The 15,282-nt window shown below is 43.6% G+C and overlaps 1 protein-coding gene across 1 annotated transcript in view; it reads left to right on the forward strand.

Moving 5' to 3' along the window:
* Positions 1 to 15,282, forward strand: part of MTOR (mechanistic target of rapamycin kinase) — a gene marked incomplete at its 3' end in the record, with an annotated part of 62,221 nt that overhangs the window by 36,402 nt on the left and 10,537 nt on the right. The window contains exons 26-35 of the mRNA XM_082009229.1: positions 286 to 363; positions 750 to 857; positions 5,405 to 5,530; positions 5,943 to 6,074; positions 10,388 to 10,503; positions 11,822 to 11,939; positions 12,648 to 12,854; positions 13,525 to 13,625; positions 13,894 to 13,990; positions 14,640 to 14,738. Of these exons, the coding sequence (XP_081865355.1) occupies positions 286 to 363; positions 750 to 857; positions 5,405 to 5,530; positions 5,943 to 6,074; positions 10,388 to 10,503; positions 11,822 to 11,939; positions 12,648 to 12,854; positions 13,525 to 13,625; positions 13,894 to 13,990; positions 14,640 to 14,738 (1,182 nt within the window). The remainder of the gene's footprint in view (positions 1 to 285; positions 364 to 749; positions 858 to 5,404; positions 5,531 to 5,942; positions 6,075 to 10,387; positions 10,504 to 11,821; positions 11,940 to 12,647; positions 12,855 to 13,524; positions 13,626 to 13,893; positions 13,991 to 14,639; positions 14,739 to 15,282) is intronic.

The following is a 15,282-nucleotide window of genomic DNA, read 5'->3' on the forward strand; positions in this document are numbered from 1 at the left end:
ACAATGACAGTAGGATTAGAAATACTGCGAACTTTGATTTGGTAGAAAGACAAACTTCAGACTGTGCCAGGTGATAAATGAAGCGCCCTTCACTTCCCCTATACCTGCCCCTGGACACTCTTTTCCTGTCAGTTCTTCCTATTGATAACATCCTTTCCTCATTCTTGTTGGAGAATGGGAACAATGCCAGCTTTGTTCGTTAGATGGAACAGATGAATAGCTGTTCCAACAGTTGACTCTCAATAAAACATACCACCTTTGCCCCAATACCTTGTTCTATTTCAGTGCATTGACAAAGCCAGAGATCTGCTAGATGCTGAGCTGACTGCCATGGCAGGAGAGAGCTACAGTCGAGCCTATGGGGTAAGTGTCTAACTCAGCCTTCGTTCTCCTCATTGCTGCTTCAGACTATCTCTAGAAGCTGCATAAAACTTCTGAGTAGCGCTTGTATCAAATATAAGACCTGCGTAGGCCCACAAGCTAAATGGCTCTTGTCAGATAAGAAATACAACTTTGTAAGAGCTGCTTTAGGACAAATTAAACAGTTAAGTGAGCTTCCCCCCTGAAAAGAAATAAGCATTGACATTTAGAAAATTTAAATCAGCAGATCGTCTAGATACCAGTATACAGCAGTCAGTCCTCTACCTGTTAGGCAGCATATGTACTTAAGATTTTGATGCCAAAATACTGTTCCTTAATTATAGATTTGTTCTGTAGTGATTGCGATGGAATGTGATTGTTTCCCTCAGGCTATGGTGTCCTGCCAGATGCTGTCAGAGCTGGAAGAGGTTATCCAGTATAAACTTGTACCAGAACGCCGTGAGATCATCCGCCAGATCTGGTGGGAAAGACTGCAGGTACATCTATGCAAAGATCGAGGATGGAGATGCTGATGTGCTGGCATGAACAGCTGCCTTTTGAGTCTGTAATGGCTCAGCAAATCTTTCCATTTCTCTTTCTGTCCCAATAGCATATATGCTTACATGGCTGCATGCTTTCTGTCTCCTTTGCATTTGTCCTGGGTTTTGGGGCTTGTTTGTTTGTTTGGTTTGGTTTGGTTTTTTAGTTGGTTGTTGTTGTTGTTGTTAAAGTTCCTGAGGTGTCTACTGATGTGACACTTTAGTAGGATGATTGAAGCCTTGAAATAGATATGTACAGAGTGGAGACACTAGTAACATCTCCAAGGCTGCTTATCTCAGTGTTGGATCACACCTGGAAATACTGGTTTGGATAATGCTAGTTTGAACTTTTTACCTGACTGGCTGCATTTTAAGTAGTAAATTTTCTCATAGTGCTAGAAAACTGGACAGAGAATTCTCATACTTGTAGAAGATTGTCCTGTTCCTTTTTGACCTCTTACAAGAACATTTCCAATTGATTGGTGGCACTTAGGGACATGGCTTTGTGGTGGACTTGGCAGCGTTAGGTTAATGGTTGGACTTGATATTAAAGGTCTTTTCCAACCTAAACAATTCTATGATTCTGTGATTAGCCTTGCCCTCTTAAGAGATCTTTAGCAATGCTGCTTTTCCTGTATTTAAAGAGAAGTTTGTGCCTGCCTTACTCTAAACAGCAAAAATCCAAGGCACCTCTGAAGATTTAAATCAGCCAAATATTTTGAGACTACTTCCTTACAGGAGGCATCCCTACAGCGAAAGTGAACATCATCAGATGAAGTAGTACATACAGAAATACTGTTTAAAGAGGTGATTCCTGCAAGAGAAGGTGGGGGGAAGCATAATTAGGGTAAAATGCTCTCATTATACCAAATTTTGATACACTGCCTGGATGAGGAATTTCTCCCTGTGCAGAGTTCTTCACTGTGACTGCTTTATCTGTCTCCTTATGAAAGGCTGTTGCTGCTGCATATTTTTTAGCTGTTTGGGAAACTGTGACAAAGGTTTTAGTCTCCCATCTGCATTCCTGTCTGGAAAAGCTCAGGAGCATTCCACTGGGGTGGAGAAACTGAAGGTGACAGGAAGTGTAATGTCTGCATACAGCTGTTTATAGTCCTGAAAGCAGTACATGCAGTTCTTGCACGTTTTATAGCTGCTTTTCAATAATTTTAAAATGCCTGTTGGATGACATTTATTTGGGTGTTGGGGAACAAACTTTGCCTAACTTCCCAGCTCTCAATTTTGGGGGAAGAAGAAAAAGAAATAGATGCTTTGGTGCTAAGGTGCTTGCTGCCACTGGAAATGCTTCTGTTTACCTCAAAACTAAGTCTGTCATCTCTGGATCAATACAAACTTCAGAAACATCACTGCTCTGCTGAGGTACTTGGCCATTACAGCAAGCACCATGTATTTGGTTGTTACTGCCCCTTCCACAATTCGACTTCTCTGGAGCATCCTTTAACATTTGAAATACAGACTCATCCTGCTCTGATAGACAATGTTGTTGTGCCTCTCCCTTCAGACAGACAAGAACCAGACAGTGCTTGCACAAGCAGCATAGCAATTGGAGCTGCAGTTTCTGGCAGAATATCAGTTCAGTCATGCCAGCCTCTAAAAGCAACACATGCAAGGAGAAGAAAAAGGGCAATAACAAAAATATCTTTGCAACCATTTAGTTTTATAGCATCTCCACATTTCGGTTTAAACAGTGACAAACCTCAAACGGGCTTTAAAACTAGGTTGAGAAGGGTTGTTATAAAACTCCTGACTCATTTCGGAATTGTACAAAGAGCTTCCCTGATTTTTGGATGCATTTCTGCTTTAGAAGCTTTTCCTCTTTTTCCATTAGAGGATATTGTTAGACTGCAAACACTGAGCTGGCTGCAGAGAATAACAGTCAAGGACTCAACCTTCTTCACACATTGCAGTATTAAAGAAATAGCCAGCTAGTTCATATCACAGAATCACTAGGTTGGAAAGGACCTTCAAGATCATCAAGTCCAACCATTAATCCAGCGCCACCATGTCCCCTAAACCATGTCCTGAAGCGCCACATCCACATGTTTTTTGAACACTTCCAGAGATGGCGACTCCACCACCTCCCTGGGCAGCCTGTGCCAATGCCTGACCACCCTCTCAGTGAAGAAATTTTTCCTAATATCCAATCTAAACCTCCCCTGGCGCAACTTCAGGCCATTTCCTCTTGTCCTATCACTAGTTACTGGGGAGAAGAGACCAACACCCTCGTCGCCACAACCCCCTTTCAGGTAGTTGTAGAGAGCAGTAAGGTCTCCTCTCAGCCTCCTCTTCTTCAGACTAAACAACCCCAGTTCCCTCAGCCGCTCCTCATAAGACTTGTGCTCCAGACCCCTCACCATCTTCGTTGCCCTTCTCTGGACACGCTCCAGCACCTCAACATCCTTCTTGTAGTGAGGGGCCCAAAACTGAACACAGGATTCAAGGTGTGGCCTCACCAGTGCCGAGTACAGGGGCACAATCACTTCCCTACTCCTGCTGGCCACACTATTCCTGATACAGGTCAGGACACTGTTGGCCTTCTTGGCCACCTGGGCACACTGCCGGCTCATATTCAGCCGGCTGTCAACCAGCACCCCCAGGTCCCTTTCCGCCGGGCAGCTCTCCAGCCACTCCTCCCCAAGCCTGTAGCGTTGCATGGGGTTGTTGTGGCCAAAGTGCAGGACCCTGCACTTGGCCTTATTAAACCTCATACAGTTGGCCTCTGCCCATCGATCCAGCCTGTCCAGATCCCTCTGTAGAGCCCTCCTACCTTCCAGCAGATCAACACCCCCACCCAACTTGGTGTCATCCGCAAACTTACTGAGGGAGCACTCGATTCCCTCATCCAGATCATCAATAAAGATATTGAACAAGACCGGCCCCAGAACCGAGCCCTGGGGAACACCGCTTGTGACCGGCTGCCAGCTGGATTTAACGCCGTTCACCACAACTCTCTGGGCTCGGCCACCCAGCCAGTTCCTCACCCAGCGAAGAGTAAACCTGTCTAAGCCACGAGCCGCCAGTTTCTCCAGGAGAATGCTGTGGGAGACGCTGTCAAAGGCTTTACTAAAGTCCAGGTAGACAACGCCCACAGTCTTTCCCTCATCCACTAGGCAGGTCACCTGGTCATAGAAGGAGATCAGGTTGGTCAAGCAGGACCTGCCTTTCATGAACCCATGCTGGCTGGGCCTGATCCTTTGGTTGTCCTGCAGGTGCCCTGTGAGCACTCTCAAGACGAACCGCTCCATAATCTTCCCCGGTACGGAGGTCAGGTTGACAGGCCTGTAGTTCCCGGGATCCTCCTTCCGGCCTTTCTTGTAGACGGGCGTCACATTGGCAAGCCTCCAGTCTTCTGGGACCTCCCCTGTTAACCAGGACTGCTGATAAATGATGGAGAGTGGCTTGGCAAGCTCCTCCGCCAGCTCTCTCAGTACTCTCGGGTGGATCTCATCAGGCCCCATAGACTTGTGGGTGTCCAGGTGGTTTAGCATGTCCTTGACTGCTTCCTCCTGGATTATGAGGAGTACATTGTGCTCTCCATCCCCATCTTCCAGCTCAGGGGGCTGAATACCCTGTGGATACCTGGACTGGCTATTAAAGACTGAGGCAAAGAAGGCATTAAGTACCTCAACCTTGTCCTCGTCCTTGGAGACAATGTTCCCCGCCATATCCAGTAGGAGATGGAGGTTCTCCTTGCCTCTCTTTTTGTTGTTAATATATTTGTAAAAACATTTTTTATTATCCTTTACAACTGTGGCCAGACTGAGCTCTAGCTGGGCTTTTGCCTTTCTAATTTTGTCCCTGCTTGACCTAACGAGATCCTTGTACTCTTCGTGAGTTGCCTGCCCCTTCTTCCAGAGGTGATAAACTCTCCTCTTTTCCCTGAGTCCCAGCAAAATCTCCCTGTTCAGCCAGGCCGGTCGCCTTCCCCGCCAGCTCTTCTTACGGCACATGAGGACCGCCTGCTCCTGCGCCTTTAAGATTTCCTTCTTGAAGACTGTCCAGCCTTCCTGGACCCCTTTGTCCTTCAGGACTGTCTCCCAAGGGACTCTCTCAACCAGTGACCTGAACAGGCCAAAGTCTGCCCTCCGGAAGTCCATGATAGCAGTTTTGCTGACCCCTCTCCTTACTTCGCTCACAACTGAGAATTCTATCATGTCGTGGTCGCTAAGCCCAAGCCGGCCTCCGACCACCACATCTCTCACCAGTCCTTCTCTGTTTGTAAACAGCAGGTCCAGTAAGGCACCTCCCCTGGTGGGCTCACTCACGAGCTGCGTCAGGAAGTTATCCTCCACACACTCCAGGAACCTCCTAGACTGTTTCCTCTCTGCTGTGTTATACTTCCAGCAGATGTATTGTCGCCCTGCTGTGAATTATGGGTACTGAAGTCTCTCCATCTTGGGAAAAGTCCCTTCAGATTCTGAATTAAGGCTCTGTGGAGTAGACTGGCGATAAAACGCTAACAAATTCTCTCTTCCTTTTTCTCTCAGGGCTGTCAACGAATTGTAGAAGACTGGCAAAGAATATTGATGGTCCGATCTCTTGTTGTGAATCCTCATGAGGACATGAGAACTTGGCTCAAGTATGCCAGCTTGTGTGGCAAGAGTGGGAGACTGGTGAGCATTATCAAGCTCTAACCTCTATAGCAGGTTTTTAGATGATTTGCTTTGTTGTGCTGCTTCAACTGTGAGCACCTCCAAATACTTTTACTGCCCCAGTGGGATGGGCTCTCCTCTAAGGAGGACACTGGTCAGAAATTGTTGAAACGCTGAAATTGTAACCAGCATAGAGTTCATGCTTATAGCCAAGGTTCCAATGAAATCATGTGATCCCAATGAAGACATGGTTTATCATGTGCTATTCTTACGAATCCGTGATAATAAGGCGTGGTAATAAGGCTGCTATGTCTGTGTTTTATCAGGCGACTTGGAGGTATTTTTTAGTGTCGGGCAATTCTGCTGTCTATATGAAATGGAGGTAAGAATGAGCTTGTTCTAACCTGCTTTTTCTCTTTGTAATTTTCTCCAGGCTTTGGCCCATAAGACACTTGTCCTACTCTTGGGAGTAGATCCATCTCGACAGCTGGATCACCCACTGCCAACAGTACATCCCCAAGTGACTTACGCATACATGAAACATATGTGGAAGAGCGCCCGTAAGGTACAAAAGAGCAGCACTCCCTATGTATTCATTGCTCAGGTTTTGTGCAGGGGCATGCATGTTAGCTCTTCATAATCGCCACAGAACAAAGTCAAGGCTGAAGGTTTTATTTTTGCTCACATAAAAAAGAGTAACTAATCCCTTTCCTTATTGTTATTCAGAAGATAAGCTTTTGAAATTTTCCTTTAAAACTCTGTAGTGACAGCGAAGGCCTAGCCCTAATTTTATTTCCTACGTGGAAAGATTATTTTTGCTAAACCAGTATCAGGTACCGAAGGGATGCTGCCAAGATTAATGGTCAATAGTAGCTCTTCTATCCTCACCAGGATTTTACTGTGTAGGCTTGGCTTTTCGTCCACTGTTCTGATTGCCAGGTTTCCACACTGTACCTATGGTCAGGGTTACATGTTGAAAAAGTAAGGTTTTTTTATTACCAGCTTTAGAAAAACAGGTACAGTTTGTGCTTAGTTGCTGACCAGAACTGACTTTTTATTAAGGACATTATTGAAAATGTCTAACTGAAAGACAGCTGAAAAGTACATAGGGTTTTGTCATGGGAACAACTGGCTCAAAAGAGCCTAGGGTGAATGTTTCTGACATTGCGACACAGGAAGAATTTACATAATCAAATCCAGTAAGCTCCAGACTGGATAACTTATCTTTTTTTTAATATACATTAAAGCCTCCATTTATTCTCATATTCTGCCACATCTTTTCTTATTTATCCTGTCTTTGGGATTGCCAACACTGGAGCAGAGCCACTGCTATGGGAACAGTGCCATGACCTAACTATTCTTTATTTGAATTTAAAAACCAGAAGGAGCTGCTGCTGAGGCCCTGTTCTGTTCGCTTTGTAAAAGTGTAATTGTCTCTTACTTCCTTCAGTAAATGACCCAAGAAGTATATGGGTCTTCTCTGCCTGTTTCTTTGAGTGAAAGTGGACTTTTCCGTGCTTGACCTGTGATAAAGAAATAGACAAGATGCAGGAAACTGGTGCAGTTGTAGAAAGCAGAATGAAAGAAGATGAAGGGGATGGGAAAGAGAATGTATCTAAAATAAACTGATGGAAGAATATGTGGAGCCCATGAAGACAGGAAAAAATGATTAGAAAAACAGCAAAGATGTGGTTAGAATCACCTCCTCTTGCTTGGTGAATGGTTTCCTGTTTAAATACAGTACATAAGCTCTGTGCTTAGGGGCCTTTTTTTCTTTTCCTCCTTCTTTCTAACACATTAAAAGAAGATTTTGTTTACAGTGCTGAGGGAGAAATACTTTACCCAACGTAGCACTAATCCTAGACCTGCCTGCAAGTCTCAACATTTTCTCTGAGCCCTCTTCTGCTGGAAGGGCTGACTCAATGATTCAGTCCTTTGTGGCACTTGGAAAGTAGATGCTTATTTTTTAAATTCGTGGTTAAAGCTGGAGCTTTGTGGCAGAAGAAGCTATCCTAGGGTACAATAGAGTTTTTAGTCTGGAGTGAGACTTAAGTGTTTGTTTATACCAAATGCTACAAGTGTTTAGGGGATTCTCCTCGTACCAGGAGCATTACATGGTTGGGCGTATCCTTATGTCCTATTTGAGTGACTATCACTAACTAAATAAAACATAGTTTTACCTAGTGATGTATGTAGCCCGGTGTTTTATGTAACTGTGTGTGTTCATTTGATTTGGTATCCTAAGTAATAAGCTACTGAGGTAGGCTGGTATGGTAGGAAATGACCATGTTCTCCAGCTGAGGAGTTCAAGTGTTGATCTGCTGGAGGGTAGGAGGGCTCTGCAGAGGGATCTGGACAGGCTGGATCGATGGGCAGAGGCCAACTGTATGAGGTTTAATAAGGCCAAGTGCAGGGTCCTGCACTTTGGCCACAACAACCCCATGCAACGCTACAGGCTTGGGGAGGAGTGGCTGGAGAGCTGCCCGGCGGAAAGGGACCTGGGGGTGCTGGTTGACAGCCGACTGAACGTGAGCCGGCAGTGTGCCCAGGTGGCCAAGAAGGCCAACAGTGTCCTGACCTGTATCAGGAATAGTGTGGCCAGCAGGAGTAGGGAAGTGATTGTGCCCCTGTACTCGGCACTGGTGAGGCCACACCTTGAATCCTGTGTTCAGTTTTGGGCCCCTCACTACAAGAAGGATGTTGAGGTGCTGGAGCGTGTCCAGAGAAGGGCAACGAAGATGGTGAGGGGTCTGGAGCACAAGTCTTATGAGGAGCGGCTGAGGGAACTGGGGTTGTTTAGTCTGAAGAAGAGGAGGCTGAGAGGAGACCTTACTGCTCTCTACAACTACCTGAAAGGGGGTTGTGGCGACGAGGGTGTTGGTCTCTTCTCCCCAGTAACTAGTGATAGGACAAGAGGAAATGGCCTGAAGTTGCGCCAGGGGAGGTTTAGATTGGATATTAGGAAAAATTTCTTCACTGAGAGGGTGGTCAGGCATTGGCACAGGCTGCCCAGGGAGGTGGTGGAGTCGCCATCTCTGGAAGTGTTCAAAAAACATGTGGATGTGGCGCTTCAGGACATGGTTCAGGGGACATGGTGGCACTGGATTAATGGTTGGACTTGATGATCTTGAAGGTCCTTTCCAACCTAGTGATTCTGTGAAGGTTGCTTGGTTGACCTAAAATGTTTTCCTTACAGCCATTTTTGCACTTGCCAGATCCAGCAGGAAAAAACCTGGCATCTAGATGGAAACCAGCCACATAGCACTTGCAGAGCTGCACAACAATATTTTCTTAAACAACATATAAAAAGATGGATAAGTAAACCCTATTGCATTTCTTCTATCAAGGACCTTTGCCAGCAGCAGCATTCTACAGACATATACCATAACAAGGCTGCATGCAAACTCAGGAATTTAGTTGTTAAAGAAAACTGACTGCTTTGAATCTTAAGTGCTCTGCCTGTCATTTTATCATGATCAGTTTTCAACATTAATGGAAACTGAGGAGCAGATTGGGTGTCTTTAGATATGAGAGGGGCACATAACCGTTCAGCAATATATTTTGTCTATTTTTGACAAATGTCCGGCATAACAGCATAACTATTTATAAGAATGTTATTTCTGTGTTGCCCCCTTCTAACCAAGTAACCAGGTTACAAGCTGTGGAATGCGCCCATTAATGTTAATAGTGTGATACTTTCTTTTATTTTACACTGGGCTAATACCCTTTTTCCTGACAATACCTTTCCTTGACTTGATACTGACATTTGAATGGGATAGATGAGGCACTTAGCTCAGGTGATTCTTGTCTCACTAAAGTAGCTCATTCCTATAGATAGAACAGAAGTAAATTGTATTCTTAATAGCATATTCTGCAGTTTCTGACCTTAAATGACCTTGCAGATTGCAAGAGCTTTACTCTAATTGTTTCCAGTGAAGTGTGCATACTTTTTGTCTTAAATCTTTAATTTTGGGTTTTCTTAACCCAAATTTCTTTCCATGGAATTTCAAAAAGTTGTCCCTCAAAATTTGGTAGTGCAAGTTGCTGTAGCGCTACAGCCTTATGTAATCTGCTGGCAAAAGAGCAATGTACCTTTGTACTTTTTAAACAACCTTTGGAGAAATCTAGACCAGTTTGTTGAAACAACTCAACATTTACGTCCCATGGTGCGTACTGTAAGCCTAGCCAAAGCTGAGGGCTTAGGAGGGAAGATCAGGAAGCTTCAAGTTTTCCTTCAGGCATTATTTTCTCAAATTTTTTGTTCGGGCCATAGCATATTATAGATAGGCTTCTCTGGGTTTATGAACGTGTCTATTATGATAGTGACCTGGTCAGATACAGTTTGTAAGCTATGAACATTTGTTTGATTGTTGGAATTGCTGGACTCTTTTCGATGTGCATGCTCAATGCGAATGAGACATCTCTGTATCATTACTAGAATCTCATGACCAGTAACAGGACATTCTCTTCTGCTGAAGTTTTCTTCTTGTACAGGTGACCTTGTCGCTTTGCCAGAGTTGAGCTCTTGCACGTCAGAACACAATGTTAGCTTATGTTATGGTCGGTCATGCTTTTGAATGTAAGCATGACATGGAGGTGTGCCTAGCATTGGAAGGATGCAGTTATTCGTTCCTCAGTGTAGCAATTCTGTGGCCAGATTTCTGAGACATCAAGAATCTCTAACTTCTTCATTTATTTGGCGCTACATATGTCGAGTATAAACTGATTTTAGAGGGATGTAAATGGCTAAAAAGCTTTGAGAGAAAACAAAACTGTATTTTTTGCTTTCAGTGAAAATTTATTTCCACATTGTCTTCCTCTCTTGTGAAGTTGTGTTTAACTCCTGTGGTCCTTACTGCAACCATCATCCAATTACAGATTGATGCGTTCCAGCACATGCAGCACTTCGTGCAGACAATGCAGCAGCAAGCACAGCATGCTATTGCAACTGAGGACCAGCAGCACAAGCAGGAACTCCACAAGCTCATGGCACGGTCAGCACCTGGTCCTTGGACACCCTTTTGCTGTATAGTGAACTGATGTCTTTCCTGAGGTTGCCGGGTCCATGCAGATTGCCCATTTCAGACAAGGTCCATGCTTTGATTAAAAGGAACAGGGATTTCTCATTTAGCCGGTAGAGATCCGTTTGGTATTACATTCTTACCTATCATATAATTTTCATTAAATGTTATTGTGACACATCAGTGTAAACAAGCTTGTATTTGTCGCTCGTGGCTGGTTGTATTTTTCCAGCACTGTGGCTCACAGGCAGAAGGCAGAGCTGTCAGCATGGCTATTTCTTTGATTTTCAGGAGATCCAGTCAGTAGGAAAGAAACACTTCCCACATGCCTGGCACTTCCGTGCTTGGCAGCGTGTGCCCTTAATGCCACAGCAGTGCTTTGGGCAATAGGCATCCAGCATGTGATGGTCTTTTAAAGTATTGTTGCATGAAAAACATATCTTATCTGTATTTTCCTCAATGGATCTGGAGGTGCCAGATCAGTTGTTTGCAATTTAAAGAAGAAATTGCACAGTGCTTACTGTTGAAGGTTTGCTTTTTGTAAAGGGAAGCATGCACTTAATTTGCTTTTATGAGAATGGGAACTTGACAACACCATTGTCTCATTTTTTTCAGAGTGACTATCACAGAAGACAAATTAGTAATGAGTTGCACACGACATTTTTCTTGCACAATGCTTTCTGGAAAACTCAAAATATAGAAAGGACAGCTGTGTAACTGTGGTATTTAAAGCCTGCTGAGGGAGCAAAGTATTAAGCTTTGCACAAACCTTCACAGCCCCTCCCTGCTGCAGTAGAAATATGTTGTTTTTCCTTTCCTCTGGGAGGGGGTGACTTAATGGGGTTCTGGCTTGAGGGAAGAGCAGTTGCTCTGTGTTTCCACTATTTGTCTGTCGCAGTGTTCTCTCCAGAAGGCTAGTTCGTATGGTGGTAAGTATAGCTAGTGAGCGCATATGCTGTGTGCATTTTATCAATACTCATAAAGGCTTTTGATGCTACTGTTAGCTGCTACTTATGTTTATTTTATAACTGCTATAAATGAGGAACAAAGTTTGACCCTCACCTTTACCACTAAAAAATTAAGCCATTAACTAGTTAGTTCCACACTTACAAGCAGGGTGTTTTGAACCTTACATGTTAACACGTACACTCCCAGTCTGCAGAAGAGGCTTACTGAGTGGCTTTTACCACATGAAATGGCTTTCAGACGTTAGATTAGGAGTGTGCTGGATTAAGAGGCAGGCTTCATTTTCATTCTAGGTTCTGAGTCAATAATCTCTTTGCCTAACCAGGTGTTTCCTGAAACTGGGCGAGTGGCAGCTGAACCTGCAAGGCATCAATGAGAGTACCATCCCCAAAGTCTTGCAGTACTACAGTGCTGCAACAGAGCATGATCGCAACTGGTACAAGGTCAGTAAGGAAAAGCTTCCAGGCACCATTGCGGAGAGATCAGTAAATTTCATCACATCCCATACTACAGGAAAGGAAGATCTCCCATAACTATGCCTTGTTACTGCCAGTAGGATTAAAAAAAAACAGAGGAAGAAGCCCAAGGCAACCATGAGGTTTCAGTTTCTATTCTTGCTTCTGGGACTTTCTGTCCTATCAGTTAACAGTGAAGGAGAAAGGATGGAAAAAAATTAACTTATTCTTACTCAGTAAACTTGAACTAGGAAAATAGCCTTGTTGCTAATTCTTCAGAGCCTTGGATTTCAGGGTTGTGAAATTTCAATTAATATTTTGCGCCGGATTTCTCTTGGGCAGCCATCTCCTGCATTTCTTCCTGTTACACCTCCCCTAGTCCTAACATTAATCTTCATGTTAAGCTTTGAAAAATTAAGGTGTAAGTGAATGGAATGTGATTTAATTTTTGCTACAGACCTCCTTTGCCTTAGTATCCATCAGGCCAAGAACTCACCATGATGTTATTTAAGATAATAAGGTAGCTAAAACTACAAGTGATTAAAGAAAGCAAAACAGTGTGTTGTCTGCAGGTTATTATTTACTACTGGTGTGTGTGGACTCAGAAAGGTTAGATTATTATCTCTAATAATTAGAAAGTGCAGGTTGCAGAAAGGATTCTTCTTCCTTATGACTTTTGTTCTCTCTTGTTGGCAGGCCTGGCATGCCTGGGCAGTGATGAACTTTGAAGCAGTGCTTCACTACAAACATCAAAACCAGGCCAGAGATGAGAAGAAGAAACTACGTCATGCCAGTGGAGCCAGCATCACCAGCGCTAACACCGAGGGCAGCAATAGTGAGAGTGATGCAGAGAGCACAGAGAATAGTCCCATCCCATCTCCAGTGCAGAAAAAAGTCACTGAGGTACCCTTTTTCCCTGTTTATGTTGAGAGATTGGTACTCACTGCTTAGACACAGGAAAATGTTATGGCAGGGAACAAGCTACTATGCGTACCTGGCTTGTGGAAGCTGTCTCTGTGTGTGTATGCGTGTATGGGGGTGGTGTGGGGGGGATGTTTGTGTGTGTATATATGCTCATAGTTTACAGCAAAAGTGAGGAAGTTCAGGTTAACTGAGCCTTAAGGGAAGAGGACTAAATTACTGCAAATGACTGTAAGTTAGCTGTGAACTAAAGCAAAGGCATGGATGGCTATCGTAGGGGATAAAATATGCATTAACAAGTTCTGTTGTTTAAGCCCTTCATGAAAGACGGTGAAGAATCTTTTTTACTTGCTAGTTGTAGTAGGGTTGTAGTTTTTAGGCTGCTTTGCTATCCGTAGTTTTGCCAACAAACTGAAGTATAGAAACACTTGACCGTATGTTCCTTGCCAGGCTGAAAGACTTCTGTGTAGTCAAGCAAAACATAAATTCCAAGAGCAACAGGTCCTGTGAGGAGTATGAGCAGAAGTCAACTATAATGTGGATTAGTTCTATATTCCCACATATTTCCTCCCTCTTTTCCCTTGATAAGTTTAGGATTCATGTGCACTGATGCACTTGTGTAGAACTAATGCAACAATTTTCATTCCAAAAGGATTTATCCAAGACCCTCTTGATGTACACAGTCCCTGCTGTCCAGGGTTTCTTCCGATCCATATCTCTGTCTCGAGGAAACAACCTACAAGACACTCTAAGGTACATAATAAAGCACATAGTAAATGAAATCCAGCTGATACGGGCATGTAGTTTAAGACTAGATAGAACCCGTTTCTGCTCTTTTTCTTATGGTTAAACTAAGTAAATGCTTCAGTCCAAGCTAATTTATGTTAGGTGGATTAGCCCTTATCCTACTATGTCTAGGTTTTGGGAAGAAGAGCTGCTGGTAAATGGGCCCAAAGGTATTTGACTAGAACATTTTCGGTCTTTTTGTTTCATTCCTAATGAATGTGTTTCCCTTTCTAAGAGTCCTTACTCTGTGGTTTGACTATGGTCACTGGCCTGATGTGAATGAGGCTTTGGTAGAAGGAGTCAAGGCAATCCAAATAGACACTTGGCTGCAGGTAAGGAACACAAAGGGCTAAGACAAATCTCAGTTCTGGGGGTACTTGGGGATTTGTTACATGATATCCATGATGTTCCTTTGCTAAAGGATCCTCTGTAGCTGAGTGGTGAGAACAGTGTGAAGTACAATTTGTAATGGATTTAACAAGCCTCTTGAACAGAGACATGAGAAACATTCTTGCATGCACTTCTGTATTTATATGCAGATTAGTGTATATGAATGAGAAAGAATGAAAACTTTAAAATTGAAGATGGCATGCATTCAGTGGTGATCAAGTGTAAAATACCACTGTGCTGCTCTGATGTAATTCAGACAGCCTATTTCAGGATTGCTTTGTAGAATGGCTCTTGTAAATAAACTAAAAAAGGCTTTATTTCTTATTTGAGCATTACACTTCAAGACACACATTACTCTTTCCATAAGAGGATCCTGTAACAGTTGTGCATAGAACACTTGTCATCTCACTGAGCTGTTCTGCATTTCTGACACTGTTTGGAACCTTGTGTTATTCTCTGACCATCTCAAAAATAAGTGGCGGGCCTCTCTGTCTCCTTTAAAGACTGAGGTCTCTAGCAGAGGGCAGAACAGCTTGTGAACTAAACACATGAGATGACATGGATGTTTATTTTAACTATCCTTACCCCTAGGTTATCCCTCAGCTCATTGCAAGAATTGACACCCCTCGACCATTAGTAGGACGTCTCATTCATCAGCTCCTCACAGATATTGGACGGTATCATCCCCAGGTAAGCTTTGGCTTAGAGGAGGAATTTCCATAGACTGGTAGCCAATTAAGGCATTTTCTATGTTCCATTTCACCTAGTCTAGATCCCTTCTCTGGAAGTCACAGCAAGTGAGGATGGGGGACTATTTCTGCTGCTGCTTCTTTCACCTCAGCACTGTTTGCATTAAAAAAAAAAGAGGTGGATTAGCCATGCAGCAGGGGAAGCTCTCTCCATCTAATAGAATACTGGGTAGTGCAAATCACCTTCTTGAATCTCATTAAGTGACTACTAAGAGGCTACCCCACAGGTGTTCTATCTGAATCTCTTCCTACAATGTGGAAAATCACAAAATGCTAAAACCAGTTTTCTGTTCTTCCATTTTGATACAGGCTCTCAAAATCATTCTGCTACTCAGTGAATTAGTCTTGCAAGCTTTTCAGATCAAAAGACTTCAAACAGCAAATTTCTATAACCTCTTTCCAGAAGCAAGCTTGTGTAGCCCTAGGGCAGCTATTTATTAATGCTTTGCTAATCTTTCGATTTATGTAACTCTTCTGTGTGGTTC

The sequence above is a fragment of the Phaethon aethereus genome (assembly GCF_964289735.1).
Source record: "Phaethon aethereus genome assembly, chromosome: 21".
NCBI classification, from domain to species: domain Eukaryota; kingdom Metazoa; phylum Chordata; class Aves; order Phaethontiformes; family Phaethontidae; genus Phaethon; species Phaethon aethereus.